Source organism: Labrus bergylta, chromosome 14 (assembly GCF_963930695.1).
Source record: "Labrus bergylta chromosome 14, fLabBer1.1, whole genome shotgun sequence".
Taxonomy (NCBI): domain Eukaryota; kingdom Metazoa; phylum Chordata; class Actinopteri; order Labriformes; family Labridae; genus Labrus; species Labrus bergylta.
Window position 1 is genome coordinate 12,836,537 of NC_089208.1, and position 20,778 is coordinate 12,857,314.

Genomic DNA, 20,778 nt, shown 5'->3' on the forward strand with positions numbered 1-20,778 from the left:
AGTTGTTACAAAGAAAAGAGGATTCTTCATCTGCTACACCAAACCCACGGTAAAAGGCTTCATTTCTGTTTGGATCATACACTGTAAAAGTTTTGACCCCTCCCCAATTTTTCGCTTTTAGGCATGCCCAAAAAGCTGTTTGTCTATGAAGATTGTCTTCCCCCTGGAGAATCAGTTGAGAATCCTGTAACCTAATTGTTTATTTTGTTTTACCTCATAGTTGGATAAAAAAAAAAATGTCCACTCAAAGAACATTTGAAACTGTGAGGGAAGTCGTTGCATCGGTTCGTGCAAAAACTGTGGCTTGTGGAAAACTGGCTATGTATGACACCTGGGCAGAGAACTACGATCAGGTTGGTATTTATTATTGCCCTTAAATTGCGATCATTAATACCACGGCATGATTGATACTAAAGATAATTTTACACTCTGTTCTTTTAATATTCTTTTCATACTGTATCAATACTCAAATGACATTCGATTTGTTTAGTTGATTTATTTGTCTCTTAAGAGGTGAGGTCCCTTGTATAAGCCTCTTGGCTTCTTGACCTCTCCTGACACACCTTTTATGTTTTTGTTGATCATATTTTGATGTGTTCTTATATGTGTGCTAATAAATAAATAGGTAAACATTGGGTAGCCCTACATTCCATGTCTCTTAATGATTAAATACTACATGCATTAGGCTACGTGTCCGTGAAGATAATGCATCTGACGTCACACTACAAGCTCTCCTATTTTGCAACATATCTACCTTCATACCAGTCGCCGTTGAAAAAAAATGATGCGCGTCTATACAAGAATTTACGGTACAGGTGCTTGGAGCGCCCAAAAAGATTGAATAAGAAATATAAAATAAAAAATACATAAAAATTGTAATAGTCCTGTGCATTTTCAGATCGTTTTACTGTATATTTTTTGAGATAATAAAAGTTTAATTCTTCTCAAATTGCATTGAGACGCTTTGTTATTTTAGTCATTTTGATGATATTTTTTTTTTTTATAAAGATTTTATTTTTGTGACTAATCTGGGATTTAAAAAAATGTTTAACATGCAGATTAAGAATTCAATATTTATCTTAACTTTAATGAAATCAGAATAAGAAAGTGTATCACTCTTGATTTGATTTGTTTTCGGATTCACCATCAAATAAAAAGTTTGTTACTTTAAAGTCTCAAAATCAAAAGTGTCACAAACAACTATTTTTTATAAAAGTAGACATATCCTCCTTTTGGTGTCAGTTTTCCTTTTTTCATTTTATTATATAAGCATTTTGTGTGAAGAAAGAGTTGCACATCTGCACAGGAATGTGCAAGATGTTGGCAACTGAAATCTGCACATTGGAGCTAGCTGCTTTTCATTCTAGAGTCAGTCCAAATAAGAAAAATAACATGGGAGTCAAAACAAATAAAAAGTCTAAATTACCACTAGGCACCAAGAATCTGTCATACATCTATTTGAATAATAGCAAAATAGTTTGGTCTCATTGGAGGCCTTTAACTGAACAGATGTATGATTAATGATTGAAATTAATTTCTGTGATGATGTTTGGTTAAAATTGTAAAGAACCACTGCTCTGATATTCTGTCTCAAAAAGGATTTAGTTACTCTGGACTACCATGCACCAGCTATTGTAGCAAAGACCATCTCCTCCCATTTCAGCGGTGACCCTGAAGGTGCTGTTGTGTTGGATGTGGCCTGCGGTACAGGACTGGTGGCAAAGTAGGTCAGATGACAAGAGCAGAACAAACAGAAATCATTATGGATGGTGCACTCTGGCAGTGATGACATGTATCTAACAAGTGTTTGTGTGTGTTCACAGATGAAAGAACTTGGTTTTGGACATTTTGTGGGCATTGATGGAAGCAAGCTTATGTTGGAGGAGGCCAAAAAGAAGGGACTGTACCAAGACTTGAAGCAATGCATTTTGGTACAAGAGCCACTTCCAGTGCAAAGTGGTACTTTACATTTAGAATACTTTTTTTCCTTATCACCAATGTAAAACTATTATGTTTGATTTACTGCCAATCACATTTTCGGAGCAAATAATCTTCCTTTAAAGGACTCCAGTGCAAGATGTAAGCAGGAATGAAATATAGTGATATTACTTTTTTTTATTTTTTTTATTTGACAAATAAAAGTTGAGAACTGCAACCTCATAGCCAGATACTCTTAATCCTACACTGTACTTTTTAGATGTGCTAGCATTGTGAATTATTTTGATCTCAGTCACTTCACTTCCTCCTGCAGGATCATACGATGTGGTTGTAATTTGTGGAGCCCTGACTGTGGATCATGTTGCTGTAAGTGTGATCAGAGAGCTGTGCCACGCCTGCAAACCAGGTAAAAGAAAAAAAAAAAACATGGAGATTTCAATCCATACTCAATGAAAAAAAGCATAATTAATAATATATAGCATGTGTCATACTGGGTAAATTATAGCTGTATTGTTATTTCTATCTCACACTGCTACATTGTTACTTGTTCCCTCCAGGTGGCTTGGTTTGTATGACGTGCAGACATGGTGAAGACAATGTGGAATACAAAGCATCCTTGGAGCGTGAGCTGAAGGAGATGGAGGTGGAGGGACTGTGGAGTTGTGTAGCTGTCACTGAGAAGGAACACTGGTCGAAATCAGTGAAAGCTGCAGGGGACATCTACATATCTGGATCTGTGTACCTCCACAGAAAACTGTAATACAATATAACACTCAGCTGCTATGTCACAAATTGTTTAACAGCAGACAATGTGAACAATAAACAGTTAAAGAGATGCAATGTAGACTGAAATAATTCACTTCACACTTCTGGTGTAAAGTGTCCTTTTTAGAATGTGAGTCTGTAACTAACACGTGTTCATGTTTCTGATTGTAAACATACTGCACTTATATTCTGCTTTTAAGGTCTTACGACTGTGCAGAAAGCAAACATGAGTTTTTCTAATTCATATTTATTTATACAATTGGAAAAAAAACTATGATGGAAGTTAAAATTATCCCTTGATTTTTAAAGCATAATGATCTCGAAGTTACAGTGTTGTATTCTATACTTGCAGTTTGACCTGCATGGGTAAAATGGCCAAAAAAGGTACATTACCAATTTTCACAAAATAATGTAAGAAAGGACCTGAAAAGCATAGCGGACTAACTTTGTCTCTCTCTCTCTCGCTCTCTTTTTGCATAACAAATACATCCTTTATGTAAGTATTTTGAAGCTTTGCAACTGTAAGAAAATTAAGCTTGATTTAAAAAGTCAAGCTTCACAAAAAAAACAGCCTTTATCATTTATATCTAAATTAGCCAGATTTAAATCTCTGAAATATATATATATTAAATTTATTAAGGAAGAATATGTATTTCATCAAAGTTCAAGAATGAAGGTTCTTTATTGTCACATAAATTTGCAACAAGTACAATCACAGTGAATTTAATTTGCCTCCATCCACCTGCAGCGCTAATACAAGTGGAAATAAGACAAAGTACAACAAATTCATAAAAATGACACACTTGTTTACTTACTCTAAAATAAAAAAAATAAAAACATGTTAAAATGTGAACGATTATAATAGAATATTATACATTTAGTTGAATATTATACATCTTCTGAATATTAAACATTATGTTAAAAACTCATCCCAAGGGGTGCTGTTGTGCTCCTTTCCTCCATGTCATTCCCAACACTCTCTCTCCCTGATTTCTGACTCTTAAAGGCAATACAATAATATAGACGAGATAAGGCAGGGTAGAAGGGGCAGGAAAACTGAGTTCTTGATCCCATGTAAAAGTACAGTTAAATATTTTATACTCATGTTGCAGATAAAAAACAGTTTTCGATATCAGCTAACAATTCATCATCGTTATAATATTGAAAAATGTACCTTTGATCACTAGATGGCACTGTTTCATGGATTACAAAAAATAACATCAGCGCTAACAAATCTACACTGAAGGGGCCTTCAAGTAGGTCATTGAGACTGTCCCACAAATAATGTTCACATGTATTTATATGTCCTTCCTTCAATACTTGTGTTATTTATCATTTATTTGGTAAAGGTTAATGTTAGGAGTTTAAAGTAGAATCCCTTCAATAATAATAAAAGTTACTATAGCACATTTTACAAGACTTACATGTTGAATTGGAGCAAAACAAGCAGAGGTGCAATCGTCCCCTAAAACCTAAGTTTAGCTTAAATTTTGTTAATTTTTGTAACATGTTATCACTTCTGTAAATTCTTGCCAGCTGTTGCAGTTTCAGTCAGTTTCTTTCCATAACACAAGGTGTTGCACTAAAGAAAACATATATTGGTTTCTTTGTTCTATTGAATTTGTCTTCAAAAACAACCAGAAGAATTCTAATTTGACTAGATAATGATCCATCCACACACTATGTCAAACTGGGACAAATGTTCTGTAAACATGATTCACTGAAACTGAATTTGAATCCTTCACAAACACATCATACCCTCCTCCGCTAACACTACACGCTTCCTATTTAACCTCACTCTCTGTCAAACCAGTTTGTCCTGTGGAAAGTTAATAGCCACGAAGATGACTGAGAGCTCAGGGATGCTGTAAACATTAAAGGACAGGATATTTTCAGCTCGTGTGTCACATGTTATCGTGTTTGATGCATTTATAAGGAGAAACAGGCAATATGTTGTTCAATCAAACAGTGCAGTTTGTTAGTTAAAGTTCAAATATCTTTTAATTACATAAGCCTAAATAAAAAAAAAACATAAATCACATTTTATAGTTGTGAGAAAAGCCAAAATCAATACATTTACAGAAATATTTGTTGCTAATGCAGCTGCACAAGACAAAAATGTAACATTTTATCACACAAAGAGATGTTTCAAGGCTGCAGAGTATATCAAAGGAGCACACGGGTTAAAGTTGCTATTTGTCCAGCAGTAGCAAACAAGTTAAGTCTGAGGTCATGTGGATGGATTCATCCTCATTCAGTGCATATAAACACTGGGCAAAATAAACTGATCCCAGTCTCACATAAGGATGTTTTTGAAAAAAAAAAAAAAACAGACAACAAAGGCATATTTCATTACACTTTGACTGAGTTTCTTGCTGTATTTCGCTTTTAGTTCACCCTCAGTGAAAAACATAACATATTAAAGCTGTTATTCTTCTGCATGTTGATGACTGTAGTCTATACCTCTTCCCTTCAGTCCATTGATCAAAACAACATGTTTGAGTATAAAGATAACTGCACTTACTATAAATGCTGAATCAACTTCATGAACTACTCACTTATCACTCAACACACAAAATAAACAAACTTCTAAACAACTGTTAATGTGTCAAACCTTCATGTTGTATGTATAATTGTAAGTGCATTGTGAGTGTAAGTATTACAGGTATGTTTTCGCTGGATCCGGGGATATAGCCTCATTGTCACTCTTGACTGATAAATTATTGTCCATTTCTGCTCGTTTCAGCTGAGACTTTGTAGAAGGAGCCTCACTGTTTTCAGATGTAGTCGACTCGAGTCTCTTCATCTGGGACTTTGTTGACGCTGCCCACGATCTTTCTGACTGCTGCCTTGAGTCCTGATCAGGCCCATCTTCCCAGGGAGGCCTTGTGTACATCTGAGATTTTGTGGATGCTCCCTCATTGCTTTGAGACCTCGGAAACAAGGCTCCAACAGGCCGAGACTCTGCTGACGGCACTCTGCTGCGATGAGAACCTGTGGGGATCGACCCGTTGGAGGAGCGGACCACCAGGTAGCGGACGGAGGGGCTTTTGTCTTCATTGTGGGCTTTTAAAGGCCAATTTGAGCTTATGAACAAACCCCCTCCCAGGATAAGCAGGATGGATGCTCCCCAGCCAATGTAGAGACTGGCTCCAATTTCCCTCCGCTGGGCATCTATGGAGGCGGTGTAGAACTTCCTCACAACTGCCCCAGCTACCCAGGAGGTGGGAATCAAACACAGCAGCCCTGTGGCAATCAACACTGCCCCCGCTGCCAAGGCCACCTTGCCCTTAACCCTGTCTCCTTCTTCATCCAAAAAGCGAGTGCATTTCCCTCCGACAAAGGCCAGAATGAGGCCTATGCCTCCAACAGTGATGGCCAGGATGGTGAGAGCCCTGGCGGCCTGCAAGTCTGCGCTGAGGGCAAGGAGAGAGTCATAAGGTTTACACTGTATGTTCCCTGTGCTCTGGACTACACAGGTCATCCAGATCCCCTCCCAGATGGTCTGGGAGGTGACAATGGTGCTGCCCACAAAGGCTGTGACCCGCCACATGGGCATGGCGCAGCTGACGATGACCCCGGCCCAACCCAGGAGGCACAGGGCACTGGCCAGCATCTGGATCCCCATCGAGGCCATGGCGGAGGGAAGGAAAAAGGATCTGTGACTCTGATCAATGTATACTCACAAAGTTTTGGAGTCTCTTCTGTGGAACGTCTTTAGCTTTCACCTCTAGTCCTTTCTCTTTCAGAGTAACTCGTTTGTCAGTCTTTCAGTGCTGTTTTCACACGTCTCCATCTTTGCATGTTTCTTCAAACTTGCCAAAGTTGCAATGTTCTGGAGTAGCTATTCCAGTAAGTTCCAGTGAGTCCTGTCTGAATTTTTCAGTTGTCTAACAGCTTTAACTTAACACAAGGCGTGCCTCACTTCATCATCTGTTCATTTGTTTACAGCCTACTTTCCATCTGCTCCCCCTCCTCCTTCGTATTCCTAGCTGCTGTCCTCTCCTCCCCTTCCACCTCTCTCACCTGTGTCTTCTCTCTTTCTTTCTTTACCTGAGAGTGCTCTTTCGAGAGGAAAGAGCACTGAGCAGCTGCTGAGTGCTTCTGGTCAAATTGTAGATGAACCACACCTTCTCTATTGGGAAAAAGAAAGGGGAGGTGGTTGACAGAAAATAAAAACAGAGAGGGAGAGAGAGAGAGGTTGCTGTGAAACGGTGACATCACCTAATCCCTCCCTCATTGTCTTTATCACAAGAGATGACTTTAAAACAATAAGCTTTGGATAAAGCAGGAAGCATGATAGGCCTCTATTGGCATTAGATTTGTTCATAAGATGAATTATCACGAGGTGCCGAAAAGTTGTTTATATATTGTCTTTTTGAGAAAAGAAAAGAAAAGAAAGGCAAATGAGATTTAACACCATTAATTTGTGTGTGTGCACAGGCTATGTTCAAACACTCTCTGGCACTGCATATGTGCAGGTCAGTGGAGGGGAGAGCATGCAGAGTGCATTCTTGTAACAAAGGAGTATGTGAAACACAATCTCCCAAAACCAGTTTCATTCTTCTTCTGCACAGAAAAACCCGTTTAAAACATACACACATGCGAGCACTCACATACACACACAAACACACACAGATGCAAGCGCACACACATCCAAGCACTCAAGCGCGTGTGCGCACACACACACACACACACACACACACACACACACACACACACACACACACACACAAACAAACTAACCTTTTAATAAGTCTCAGAATAATCTTCAATCTTGTAAGGTGTAAAGGAGATACTTTTGCTTCAATTCATTTTGCTCCACACTGTGAGTAGTCTTACATGTCACTGTTTATAACAGTGGACGTTTATCCTCTGCTGGACGGGACACTCCCAACACATTAAGGCGGGAAATTAAGAGTATACCCACTTCTTCAGGCACCACTACACCTCTGGTGATGACTAAACTGAATTTGTATTTGCACACTATCATCTCTTCAAGTTTAAAGGAAACAAGTCTTTTTATCTATAAAAGTAATGGCATTACTGTGTAGTGTTGTTTATTTGTGTTAATTATTCATATGTTGTTTTTTTAAATTCGTCAGCAGTGTTATAAGAAATGAAAAGGGGTTGGCCTTACTTTCAAACTTAAAACATGAACACAAACACATTTTTTATGATTCAGCTTTTTGTTTATTTAGCCCACTTTTTGGCAGGGAGAACACACATTGTCACCTATCCTGTTTGTATGTCACCGTCTTCAAATTCTCAAACGGTGTCTTCCGTTTGAACATATAAAACCTGCCAAAAGGAGATGGAAAAAAGCTTCGGAGAAATGTACCCTCACATGCCCAATCATAGTATGAAGTACATTCAAACAGTTGATATGAATCATTAACATAATCAACATACAAATCATCAATACAATATATAAAAGATATAAAAGAAGGCAAACTGTGTGGCTCAGAAAAGTAACTAATACAAGTGGATTTTATGTAAACGTGTTTCATACATAGCTGATGTTTTCACATATGTTCTGAATATCATTATTTCATTAAGAACAGTCCAGGTGATTTTATGCCATACAAACAAATCAGTCAAAGAAAATGCACACAATAACAGAATACATCACTCTTGAGTATGTTTTTGGAGAGTAAAACACATGCTTAACTTATTGATTAACATATATATCTAAAGGGTGAAATTCATTCTTTGCGGCCGCAACATTTTAAAGCGAGTCGCGCATCCGACCGTTCACGAACATTAACGATGATCGTAAAGTGATACAGATCATGTAAGGGATAAAAGATAAGAGACATTTTTAGCCAGATGATGTTTTATTCAACATATTTCATTCACTTAGGAATGATTTGTGCAGTTGTACATTTGTATGCTTAAAACATTATGTGTAGGCTATATCTTGCATAAATGTAACAATTAATTTGATACAATCATACTTATTTTGATGTTGATTTCTGAGTGGACAGGAAGCTGATGGTTTCACTTTTGTTACTCGTAGCCTGGTAGCCTATATTGCTTTTATTTCAATCCCAACCTTGTGGTTATTAGGATTATTTCACCGGCAAGAAGGCACAGGGGAAAGTTTTTTAGATGCGCTTTTAGTAGTCCATTTTCTGAACATTGTAGTTTCAACACGGCAGACTCGCGTCATTAACCTCCACCGGCCCGTCGCATTTAATGACGTCACCTAGTTGAAATGTGGTCGGATTGTCAGAGCTTTCCCTAAGTCCTTTATGAACTCTCTTTCCTTAATGTCATGACGTTTTCCCCGGGGTTAAGGTAAAGTGGATAGTGAAAGGAGATAGGAGGGACTATTCGAACGCACCCTAAACATAGGCCTTGCTGCTCTCCACAGAGCGAGCCTTGGAGTACTTTACATCATACTCATTCTCATCTCTGGGGGGACAAGAGCTGCACAGGAGGCCCCCAGACAGGAACAGCAGCCCTGCCGAGCCCCAGCCGATGTAGAGTGCTGACCCAAGCTCCCTCCTCTGAGCGTTGGTCAGGATCGGGTTGTAGAAATCACGAATGATGGTGTTGGCGGTCCAGCAGACGAGAAGGAGCACCAACAGACCTGCGATGATGAAGACAACTGCAGAAGCAATGGCCACTTTCTGCCTTTCATCCTCCACAAAATTAGTGCACTTGCTCCCTCCTGTGCCGAGAAGGACCCCGAAGATGCCAATGATGATGGCCAAGATGACGAGCAAGCTCTGGCGGCAAGGCCAGGAGGGAGTCATAGACCCCTCCGTCCATCCCCCCCCCACTCCCTTGCTCCCTATCCCATCTTCCTGCATTTTATCCCATCTCTCCCCCTATCCCCTTCCAAGCCCGGCACAGTCTAGGCCTGTGAAGGCTGTTTCATCATGAGCCGGGGATCCGGTCGAAGATTTCTGCCTTTTAATAAGGCAGTTTTTTCTTACCACTGTAACTTTTGCTGCTTTGCTAAAGTGCTCATGATGGATAGGCCGGGTCTTTGTAATATAGCAATAAGTAAGGTCTTTTATCTGCTTTTTGTAATGTTAACAGACAAAGAGTAAGGTCTTTAACCTGCTTTTTGTAACATAACAATAAGTAAGGTCTTTAACCTGCTTTTTGTAACATAAAAATGAGTAAGGTCTTTAACCTGCTTTTTGTAACATAACAATAAGTAAGGTCTTTAACCTGCTTTTTGTAACATAACAATAAGTAAGGTCTTTTTACCTGCTCTTTTGTAATGTTAAAAGACAAAGAGTAAGGTATTTTACCTGCTTTTTGTAAAGTGTCTCGAGATAACACTTGTTATGAGTTGACGCTATACAAATAAAAATTGATTGATTGATTGATTGATTGATTGATAGACCTTGCACTGCATTTGGCCTGTGCTCTGGGTCACACCCACAAACCCTCCCAGATCTCCTGAGCGGTGATGATATTGGCACCGATGAAGGCTATGACTTTCGAGAGCACAGACGATAATGCTTCCCAGAAAGCCGATGATGGCCAGGGCCAAACCAAAGATCTGCCTACTTTTAATGTTTTATTGCCTACTCAGAGGACAGGCTGACAGCAGTTTCCTCACGTACAGGTGTTTTTTTTAAAGTTGATGTCAGAGGAGTTATTTTGAGCTGAAACTGGTTTGTGATGAAATGTCGCCTGACCACTTTGTTTTTACAACTAGAAAAGGACAGCGGAGTTTCGTGCACAAAAAAACACCTACTGTAAAAGGGAAAATATTTACAGAATAAGTAAATAGAAAAACACAAGGTCTTGAATAAAGACACATGCACTAGTGTTCTTTAAATGACATTTTAAACGTAGCTTTAGGAAGGCAGTGAGGTATTTGTCTGAAAGATACTGACTATGCAAAGAGGGACATACCAAGTGATTAACACTGAAACAATGTCACTGCTCTGTGGTAACCTCAGTTTTAGTGTCTGTTTCTTTTTTATCTGTTTCAAATAAACGAACTTAGCTACATTAGTCATTTAACTTATTAAACACCTAATCAAATCTCTTCTTGAACTATCCAAATAAAGAAGAAATCAAGAGTCATGGTTTTAAATGAACAGGTACTCTTCTGATAGGCAAAGATCAATGAATTTGAAATGGTTTCCAGTCATTTCCACAGGGATCACGGGAATCGATACCAACAGCTCTTTGACGTATGAAAAAATATCAGCAGGGAAATTCCCTCTTGTCAGCAGAGACGGCAATACTTACACAGGACGAAATGTGTGATGTGTTCAGTGCTCAGTGTGTTAGAGAAGATATTATTTGACAAATGGGCCACTGATCTAGCAAAAGTGACCTTGAACATAAACCTGAAACAAAAGCATTTTGTTATTTTTGAAGCAGTTGTAAAATTATAATCATCTTGACATTATTTTTATACATAGATTACAAAACCTTTCTAAATCTACAAAACCATCTTTTCATCGAAACAATTTATCCAGATTAAGAATAGGTGATATCCTATTTAGATTTAAAATAATTCTTGTGGAATCAACCCTTTAACATATAAATATGCCTTCTTATTATGTTACATATGCTGTGAGTCATCTCAGGTTTAATTGAAGTTTGTGATCTTTATTGAGTTCAAACTTAAGACCACATTTAACTGCACACATTCCAACAGAAATAATTTGCAACATTTTAAACACATTTCGCCAAAAAAGTATTTTTTAGACTGACATCTTCACAGGGCTTACATTGAGATGTTCTGACAAACAATTGGCAGCAGAGCTTGAGTTCTTGATGACTGGTCACTCAGTAGGCTGTACTGTTTTGACTTGCTCAGGATGTGTTTTTTTTAATTTATGAATTTACATTTATTTCATTCATTGCCAGACAAATAATATATATTCAAACATAAAATCTCAAATCGTGAATGAAAAGGAGCAGAAGGAAGAATAATTTCAAGTAGGCTACCAGATTTGGCTACTTTCCCATGAATAAGCCCCTCCCCTTTTCTGGTGTCCTAGATCTTTTTCAGGCATTATACACCCCAGCCTCACTCTGAGCTTTCGTAAAGGAGTTATTGTTGTGCACTTGGGCTACGTGCTCCATCACACTTGAGGGACGATTGTTCATCCTCAATCTGTTTGGTGTCATGACATCAGGCCTCAGCATGGCCATACGGGATGAATAGTCAGTGTATTGAGAGTCGGTGTTGTACGGCATGTAGGAGTAATAGGAGGGTGGGGTTCTCTCCTCTTCCCTGCAGACGCAGCAGAGCAGCGCACCACTAAGCAGGAGAAGCACAGACGAGGCAAAGCCAATGTAGACTGAGGAGCCCACCTCTCTCTTCATGGCCGCCACCACAAAGGGGTCGTTGTAAACTGAGATGGTTGCTGCAGTTGACCAGATGACTGAAATCAGGCACAGGATTCCTGACAGGATGCACAGAGCTCCACCAAGAAGACACGCCTGGAAACAGAAAGTCATCCTATCAATGGTCAGTACTTCTATGAGTTTTTACTAAACCATATTCAAAAGTGTGTTCATTGCCCTAAAAAGAAGATTTAGACAATTATTGGGGAAATTAGCTGTAATTGTCTTTTGTTAGACAGCGCTATCCAGAATTTTACTATCACAATCATACAGAAATTTTCAAATGATTCCTTTGAAATAGCATTTATCTGGTGCTGATGTATGTGGTATTAAATGATGATAATCTAAGTGATTATACTGTCTTGTTTTAAATATCTGCAAAGCCCAGTGAATTTCATTTTATGTAACTTAAATTGTAGTTGCATGACTGAAGTGAACTTGCTTTGTCATTTTTGTATGTGAACTTTAACAATAAATTTGCTTCTCGCTCAATCGGCAGCCTTGGAGCCAACAAAGCCCTTGAGATCTCTGGTCCTCCAAGCAGGCGGCCCAGTTCCAAGTCCCACCTGTGGCTCCTTTCCTGCAAATCATTCCCCACTCTCTCCCCAAAATGTCCTATACTCTATATCCAGGGTCCTGTCAAATTAAGGCATAAAACCCCCCGGAAAAAAAAATCTTGAAAGAAATACAAAACATGACCACAACTTTAGAACCTTCTTTCTGTAGGATTTGGAGGAGGAGGAGGAGGAGGAGGAGGAGTAGTAGGACGGTGACTCCAAGGGGTCACGGCTAGCGCTGCTACATTTGGCCACGCCTCCTCCAAGGAGGGTGATGATGAAGCCCAGGAACCCGGCAATGATGGAGATGAGTGTGAGGGCACGTCCAGCCACAAGGTCTGAGGTCAGTGTCATGGGGGTAGCGTGTCTCTTGCACTGCAGCTGACCTGTGGCCTGAAGGATACAATGAAACCACAGACCATCCCACACCTGAAACAGAGAGAGAGATAGTCATTATGTGTGATGTGGTGTTCCATTGTGTAAGGGAGCATCTTACATTATGTTCAGTTTAAGGGTAAAATAATTGTAATTATCTGTACAGGATTAATCCTTTGTGTTCCATAATGGTAAATAAGCTCATATAGCACTTTTCTAGTCTTCTGACTACTCAAAGCACTTTTATGCTTTTCATCCATCAGAAGTAACTAATCCCATTCATACACCGCCACTGAAGCAGAGGGCACAATTTGGGGTTAAGTGTCTTGCCCAAGGACACATCAGACATGTTGCCCAGCTGGGGATTGAACCCTTGACCTTCCAGTGAGCCACAGCCAGCCCATAGCAACTGGAAAATGTTTTTGCTGTTTCATGAATAAACCAGTGAAGATATGTGAATTTAGCATGCAGTATATGACATGAATTTCTCTGCGACATGCATAGACTTACTGATTGTGCTGTCACAATGTTTGCTCCAACAAAAGATGTCTCACGCCACATCGGTAGTCCACACGTCAAACTCACTGCTAAAACACCGATCAGTGCCAGAGCCAGGCCCCCAATCTGCATGCCCTGGCCCCCCATTTGAAAAACATGCAGTGCTTTAGTAATTCCAGAGCTGTTGAGAACTAAAATATCCACTGACACTCCGGAAAACAAAGTATAATCTTAACTATTTCTTGGCAGGAAGAGAGGGTAGGTGTTACATTTCTCTTGTCTAGTTTCTGTTAAAACAGAGAGTAAGCTGCTTTTGTTACCTGTGTGGTTTTCCTGTTATGTTAAGTGGTCAGATGACACAAAAATAAACAGAGATATGCAAACGTCCCTTAGAGATACATATCTTGTCAGCTTTCTGTAAATACAGAGTGCTCAAACACCTCTGAGCTAAAAACAAGTCTAGTTTTTCAGGCTTTTAAACAAACTGAAATAGAGTATCTGGAAGTTGTGTTACTTGCAATGCATTTCAGAAATAGCAGTTTTAGAATACAAAATGACAGGAACAGAAGTTCAGTACAAAAACTCAAAAACACAAGGTGAATTTATTGGGATTGTATATGCAGAGAAAGAACCATTCATAGTCTGAAGATCACTTACTCAAAAATAATTTTATTACTTTTTCTATACAATTGAACTGTTAATATAAATCTTGCATGATACAAAAATAAAGGTACATTTCATGAGGCTGATTACTTTGCCTTATGCTGTTATAATGTACTAAAAGATACATCTGATTCTACTTAAAAAGACAAACTGTTGAATAAAGGGAAAATGTCCTTGTCACATTTAAAAATACATTTTGTAAAAAAATATGCTTTAAAAAATGACATCAAGGCCTTAATTAAAAAATCTTCCTGCAGCATTCATCATTCATGCGATACTGAAAACTGTTCAAAGATGCTCCTCTTGATAATTATCTTAAAAAGACTTCATTTTAAAATCCTTCATTTTAAAAACAACCTTAAACATTATGGTTGTGTACAATAATGTAAACTTGTTTTTACTCAGAATTGTGTATTTATAAAATGTCAGTAGTGCAATAAAAAAAAGAAGTCTTGATCAAAATCTTAGACAAAGCCCATCATAGTTAAACAATTACTCTATGTTTTGACCGCAGTCTGTGTTTTATGTCCATCCTGGCATCCTCCTCTCTTCTCGTCATCTTCAGCATCTATAGGTGCTACACAAAACCACTCCTCCAATGACGAGCAGAGCTCCAGAAGCCCAGCCCACATATATGGAAGCCCCGAGCTCCCCCCTCCTCCCCTCGGTGGCCAAGGGGTTGAAGAAACCAGTGATGATGCTGTGAGCCGACCAGCTAACAGGAATGATGCACAGCAGCCCCGCCACTATAAACACAACACCCCCAGCAAGACCAATCTGACCCTTGGCTGGCCTGTCGTCCCGATAGAAGTTTGTGCAGCGGGCCCCAACCACAGTGAGCCCAATGGCCACCACACTGACAGCAATGGAGACGCAGATCAGAGCCCGGGAAGCCTGCAGTTCCTGTGGTAATGCCAGTATGGAGTCGTAGGCTTTACACTGCGAGTGACCCGTGCTCTGGATCACACAGTTCATCCATAAACCCTCCCAGAAGACCTGAGCAGTGATGATGTTTGCACCAATAAAGGCTGTCACCTTCCATGCAGGCAGTCCACAGATGAGGATGGTGCCAAGAAAGCCGATAATTGCTAAACACACACCCACAAGCTGAGTCTTCATTTTGTCATAAAATAAAAATCCAAGGCGGGTAGTCAAGTTTGCCTCAAAGTCGAAGACAAAATAATCCACCTTCTGAGTCAGAGATCATTTTTTCCACAGCGCTTTCACTCTGCTGTTGAAGCTACTGGTTTTGTTTTGCTTCATTGTTTTCAGAGCAGGTATGGGAAGGCAGAGGTAAGGGGAGGGGACTCTGCTACTTTGCAGGTCAGGTTTCTTGTTTGTCCTGATTCCTGCTCACTATGAGAAGGTGGGAGGAGACAGCTGCCAACAAAAGAAGTCTTGTATCAAAAAATGTTTTCTGACCCAGAAAAGGTTTCTCCTTTTAACCACTGAATTTATTAAAACATTCATTTAATCATTTACTGCTCAAGAAAACTTAACATTGTGGTTGGAGGTAGAGTTTCTATTAAAAATTATTTATAGCTTGGAGGAGAGACAACATATACTAATGCATGGAAAGACTGAGTGGATGATATCATGCAATGTTTATGCTTACCAGTGTGACATGATTGAAAACCAAGCACTTAGAATACAGAGTAAAGATTTAGCAGATGTCTGCAGTATCATCCTGGTTTGGCATTCACATGAATATTTAGACTTATTGAACAACAGCCCTGAGAGCTTAGTGCAATGCATTTCTAGGCCACATTTTTAAGACACTTGTTGAAAAATGCACAAGATAGAAACCACAACCCAATAAAATGCATTGGTCATGGCTCAGACAGGGTTGTTGTTTCCCCCCCCCCCCCCCCATTGCAGTTATGGAGCATTTCTGAACAGCAAAATTATTTGGTTGAGACGGATTCAAAAAAAAAAATTCAGTTTGATGCACATTTGTCAAGCCTTCAGGAATGCATTTAGTAGCTGCAGCCATTTTGCTTTTAGCCTTAGTTAAGGGTTTAAAATATCTAGCTCTAGTGCAAAGTATTTGAGATAGTCTTAAGGATATTATTTAAGAGAAAAACCGGTCGCTCACCACTGATTTGACAGCTACCTTACTCATGTAAATGCAAGTCAGCTGTTAAGAAGAAACCCCTTCATAATGTAAGCCTGATATTCACATGCTGGATCGTGGAACCAGTGACTTAACCGTACTGAGCCACCGCTAATTACCAGTAGCACCTGTGCGTCGCTACAACCTCAAGAGGTCACTTCACATTAGGTGAAACGCTTGCTTAAAAGCAGTTATTTACCGATGTACTTTAAGTAGAGAACTGCAGAGAGTCACACGAACAAGCCAGGTTAAATTCATCAATAAAATCTTTAATTTAAAAAAAAATTTGGAGTAAAACACATTAAAATATTACTTAAAGAGTTTCAGTCCCATTTCTTGGAGCAAGAAAAGAACGCGAACATGAGTACGAGGTGGGCTTTCAAACATAAGCTCCACCACTGGCTGCTGAGCGAGGTGCAGAATATTTAACAGAGTATCTGCTATCCTTCCGCCTCTGGCAAGAACAGCAGAGAAGTGCACCGCCAATGAGCAGGAGTCCTGCAGATCCCCAGCCGATGAACAGTGACGCTCCAAGCTCCCTCCTCTGTGCGTCGATCATAATGGGGTTGTAGAAGTCCCTGATGATGGCATGAGCGGACCAGGACACAGGGATCAGGCACAGGATTCCACCAAGAATGAAGAACACGCCTGCAGCAATGGCCACCCTGCTCTTAGCAACTTCATCGTCAATGCAGTTTGTGCACTTTCCCCCAGCAACAGCAAACAGGACTCCCATGAAGACAATCAGAATGGAGATCACCACCAGGGCTCGGGCCGCCTGCAGGTCACGGGGCAAAGCCAGGAGGGAATCGTATACCTTACACTGCATCTGTCCGGTGCTCTGCATCACACAGTTCATCCACAGGCCCTCCCAGAAGACCTGCGCTGTCACAATGTTGTTTCCAATGAAAGCAGACACCTTCCACATGGGCAGAGCGCAGATGATGATGTCTCCCAGAAAACCAATGGACGCCAAGAAGATTCCAAAAATCTGGAGGCCTGCAGATGCCATCGTGGTCAGAAGTTTACGAGAAGCTGAGTGACTAGTCAGTTGCCGTGTTAATGCAATACCAGCTAGTTTCTGAACTGCAGTTTTATACCAACATGGTGGGTGTTGTTTCCCCTGATTGGTTGTTCATAATTGTTCAAATTGAGAACACCTGTGGTAATTAAGTTTGTGTCATTAAATGGAGTCACAACCATCCAGACAGTGGTGGTAATGCAACACATATGAATGCGAACAGCCATGAAACTCAACAGAAGAAGAAATTTGTGTCATAGTGTTATCCTCATATTGGTTGATTTGTAGTGTAAGTCAAAGTTGGATTTGGTTTAGGTGTGTTGTGAGATGACAAAGTTTTAGTAGCATGTATTTTACATTTTAAATGAAGTACATTATTATCTTTCTGTTCTCTTCACTAATAAATGAATTTTATTTAGTCAAATCAAAATTATCAATTATTTCCCCTTATTTGTGTCAAGTAGCCTATGCTTTACATTTTCTGTTGTTTAGTGAGTCTTTTTTTAAACTCGAAAGTCATAAGTAAAGAATATTCAAAAACATGTTGCAGGTACATTTCCACACGTGACTTTTGTTTAAAATATATTTGAATGAAAAATGTCAAGGTTGGTAATTCAGAAGAATCATTGTAAGAAACGAAGCATTGCAGGGTTTATTTCCATATGAGTTAATTGCCAAGTAGTCCCATTCTTCTATTAAGAGCACTTCATGAATTGTCCTGATTTACAATTAGCTTTTTTTGTAAAGAAAACAAACATGAGATTTCCCTGGTGAATTCCTGTTGGCCACTTTGTTTAATATTTTGTTATCGGTGTAGCAATCAAGCTGAGTGATTTCAGCTGTGCTAATTGGTCAGTGAGCCTCAGCTAACCTGCTGGGTCTGCTTGTTAGATGTTGTATTCGCCAAAAAGAGCAAAAAAGGGTCAAAGGATAGCCAAAGAGGATATATATAAGCTTATATAACACCTTACAGCCTTAGAGGAAATGATTGTGCCATTTACATTTTTTCTACCAAGTGAAACAAAAACTCTTTAAAACATAATATATTTAGTACTTTAGCATATTAGGTTCTTTTAGACAAAACATTATAAACTTTGACTCCTGCAGCCCTTGTTCAACAATATGTATAATAGGCTAAATCTAATAATTTATTTCAGGTTTTTCACACAAGACTTACTCTCCACTATCTGAAGGTGTTCAGTTAAAAGTGAGTTTACATTCACTGCCACTTGGTGGTGCAAAAGCTGGAGGTTTTGAACTTGAAGATTTCAGCTCCGTGGTTTTAAGCATCACAAAGATGATTAATTGGTTTGTCAAACATTTTCTTTCTTCCTAAAACATTTCTACAACTAGCATGACAATCTGAACAGACATGTGACTTTTACTGTGTCACAACCAATGTGTGAGTTTTAGTTCTCCTGTGAGTATCTGAGCAACTACATTGGCTGGATTGGCTCCTCACATTTCCTCTTGCACTATCATCATATCAAGATTATAATTTAACCTGCAAAAGTAATGACATTCACATTGGCCACCTTTGTGTTTGTCGTTGTTTGTCAAAATATTGAAGCGCAAGACAATGTTTTAACGACATTGTAAATACAAAAATGATTCTCATGAAAGCATGTTTTCATGATCCTTTAGGTCAAAACACGGTAACTTCAGGCAGAGTCTTTGAATGACCTTCATCTGTCTCCTTTTTTTCTGCTCACACGATTATTTATTATCACAAAGTGTCTATTGCAGCAAATAGCTTCATAATGTTAGCTGGCAGTTAATAAGTTATAGTTATAATAAGTAATTATTTTATAAACTACTGCTATTCTGTGTGTTTATGTTTATGTTCTTCACCGTATAAATAATCCCACCTAACCTCCTGGCTGACCTCCTCACTCTTTGAACATCACTGGTCACCTTTTATAATTTTTTGTTATTGTCATATTTTGTTTGCAAAAGACTTGAGGTCTGTAACAACTTAAACAATAAACTTTTGTTTTCCAAAAAGGGTCAAATTTAAATGTTGAAACTTTTACAGTATCGGCGAGCATTTAACTGAACCACACTGGTTTCATCTTCTTTTCTCTCTCAGAGCTCTGTTGGGGCACCAGACGGCCTCTTTGTGTGAGAGAAACTCCTCTGAACTCAAAGGCAGCATGATGGATGGTTTTATCTGAGCAGAGGAGGGGGCTACTTGGGGACTTCTGTGGGTCATATAAAAAACTTCAAACAGTAGGAGAGGTTTTAGTTGGCAGCCCAGTGAAGAACTAAACACAAGAAGTAGCAGGAGCAAATAGAAATGGCGTCTTTAGGGCTGCAAATTCTGGGCGTCGGGCTGGCGGTGCTTGGCTGGATTGGAAACATACTGATATGCATGCTGCCCCTGTGGAAGGTGTCTGCTTTCATTGGAAACAACATTGTGGTGGCTCAGACCATCTGGGAAGGTCTGTGGATGAGCTGCGTGGTGCAGAGCACGGGACAAATGCAATGCAAGGTGTATGACTCCTTGCTGGCCCTGCCTCCAGACCTCCAGGCCGCTCGAGCTATGGTGGTCATCGCCATCCTGTTCTCTCTGTTCGGCCTGTTGCTGTCTGTGGTTGGAGGGAAATGCACCACATGTGTTGGAGACAAAGTTTCAAAAGCCAGAGTGGCCATCTCCGCAGGTGTTTTCTTCATCCTGAGTGGGGCTCTGTGTCTGGTGACGGTGTCTCTGCCTGCTAATACCATCATAAAGGACTTCTATAACCCAATGGTTCCTGATGCCCAGAGGAGGGAGCTAGGTGCCTGTCTGTACATGGGCTGGGGAGCATCTGGACTACTGCTGATCGGTGGGGCTCTTCTCTGCTGTCAGTGCCCATCGGGACGAGACCGCTACAGTGGAGCAAAGTATTCCCCGCCTAAGTCAACAACACCCGGGAAGGAATTTGTCTAGTTTGCTGCACAACATTTAAAGCAGGACATTTTGAAGAGCACTGAAATTGACATACTGTCCAAACCTGTTTTCTTATCAAGTTGTGATTTGAATGGTGACTAACTTTTTTTAAACTAACACACTGTAGCCTTTTGTTTACAAGAGACCTTATGTGTCATGTTACTATGCTAACACAGTATTGAAACATGAGGTATAATTTTAGTCGGGTTAATTCATATCTTTTTAAATTGTATAAATGTTGTGCTATAAATGTCATTTAAAAAACTAATAATTAAATCAGTCAGGATAAAACGATCCTGATGAGCCATCTATGTATTTCTGCAACATAAGAGTCTTTTTCAAATAGTCTGCTTTTTTATTCCAATAAACAGTATTTTTTGTCAACTGTGTTTTTTTTTTTTGTCTGAAGTGGAGAAGAAAACTACATTTGCTTGTGTGATGTGAGTATGTTCAATTTTGAAATACTTCTTGTGAGAATTTATGTTTTAAGGTTAAACGTTGCCCTTTTTCAACGTATGATTTTCATATCAGTTGATATCAACAAATTACTATAAAAAAGTATGATCCTATTATCTAATAAGACATT

General features: G+C 39.4%; 4 protein-coding genes and 2 pseudogenes across 4 annotated transcripts; 2 read left to right on the plus strand and 4 right to left on the minus strand.

The window, feature by feature from the left end:
- The first annotated feature begins 55 nt into the window (after positions 1–55).
- Positions 56–2,773, plus strand: LOC136182396 (methyltransferase-like protein 27; annotated as a pseudogene).
- Positions 2,774–5,012: 2,239 nt separating this feature from the next.
- Positions 5,013–6,815, minus strand: LOC109985304 (claudin-4-like). The gene has a single exon (XM_020635590.3). It carries the CDS (start codon positions 6,338–6,340, stop codon positions 5,363–5,365), a length of 978 nt encoding a protein of 325 aa, XP_020491246.1. The 5' UTR covers positions 6,341–6,815; the 3' UTR covers positions 5,013–5,362.
- A 2,235-nt stretch (positions 6,816–9,050) lies between these two features.
- LOC109985237 (claudin-4-like) lies at positions 9,051–11,134 on the minus strand (annotated as a pseudogene).
- A 139-nt stretch (positions 11,135–11,273) lies between these two features.
- Positions 11,274–13,784, minus strand: LOC109985239 (claudin-4-like). Its single transcript, XM_065962839.1, has 3 exons — positions 13,479–13,784; positions 12,750–13,022; positions 11,274–12,132 (listed from the first exon to the last, which is right to left on the minus strand). The coding sequence occupies exons 1-3, from the start codon at positions 13,611–13,613 to the stop codon at positions 11,695–11,697; spliced, it is 846 nt and encodes a 281-aa protein (XP_065818911.1). The 5' UTR covers positions 13,614–13,784; the 3' UTR covers positions 11,274–11,694.
- A 331-nt stretch (positions 13,785–14,115) lies between these two features.
- cldnd (claudin d) lies at positions 14,116–17,597 on the minus strand. The gene is given in 3 exon segments (XM_020635498.2): positions 14,116–14,682; positions 14,685–15,242; positions 16,772–17,597. Coding segments are annotated over 3 exon segments (1,110 nt in total). The 5' UTR covers positions 17,255–17,597; the 3' UTR covers positions 14,116–14,613.
- Positions 17,598–19,492: 1,895 nt separating this feature from the next.
- On the plus strand, positions 19,493–20,576 carry LOC109985287 (claudin-4-like). Its single transcript, XM_020635570.3, has one exon. The coding sequence runs from the start codon at positions 19,560–19,562 to the stop codon at positions 20,190–20,192; it is 633 nt and encodes a 210-aa protein (XP_020491226.1). The 5' UTR covers positions 19,493–19,559; the 3' UTR covers positions 20,193–20,576.
- Positions 20,577–20,778: the final 202 nt, after the last annotated feature.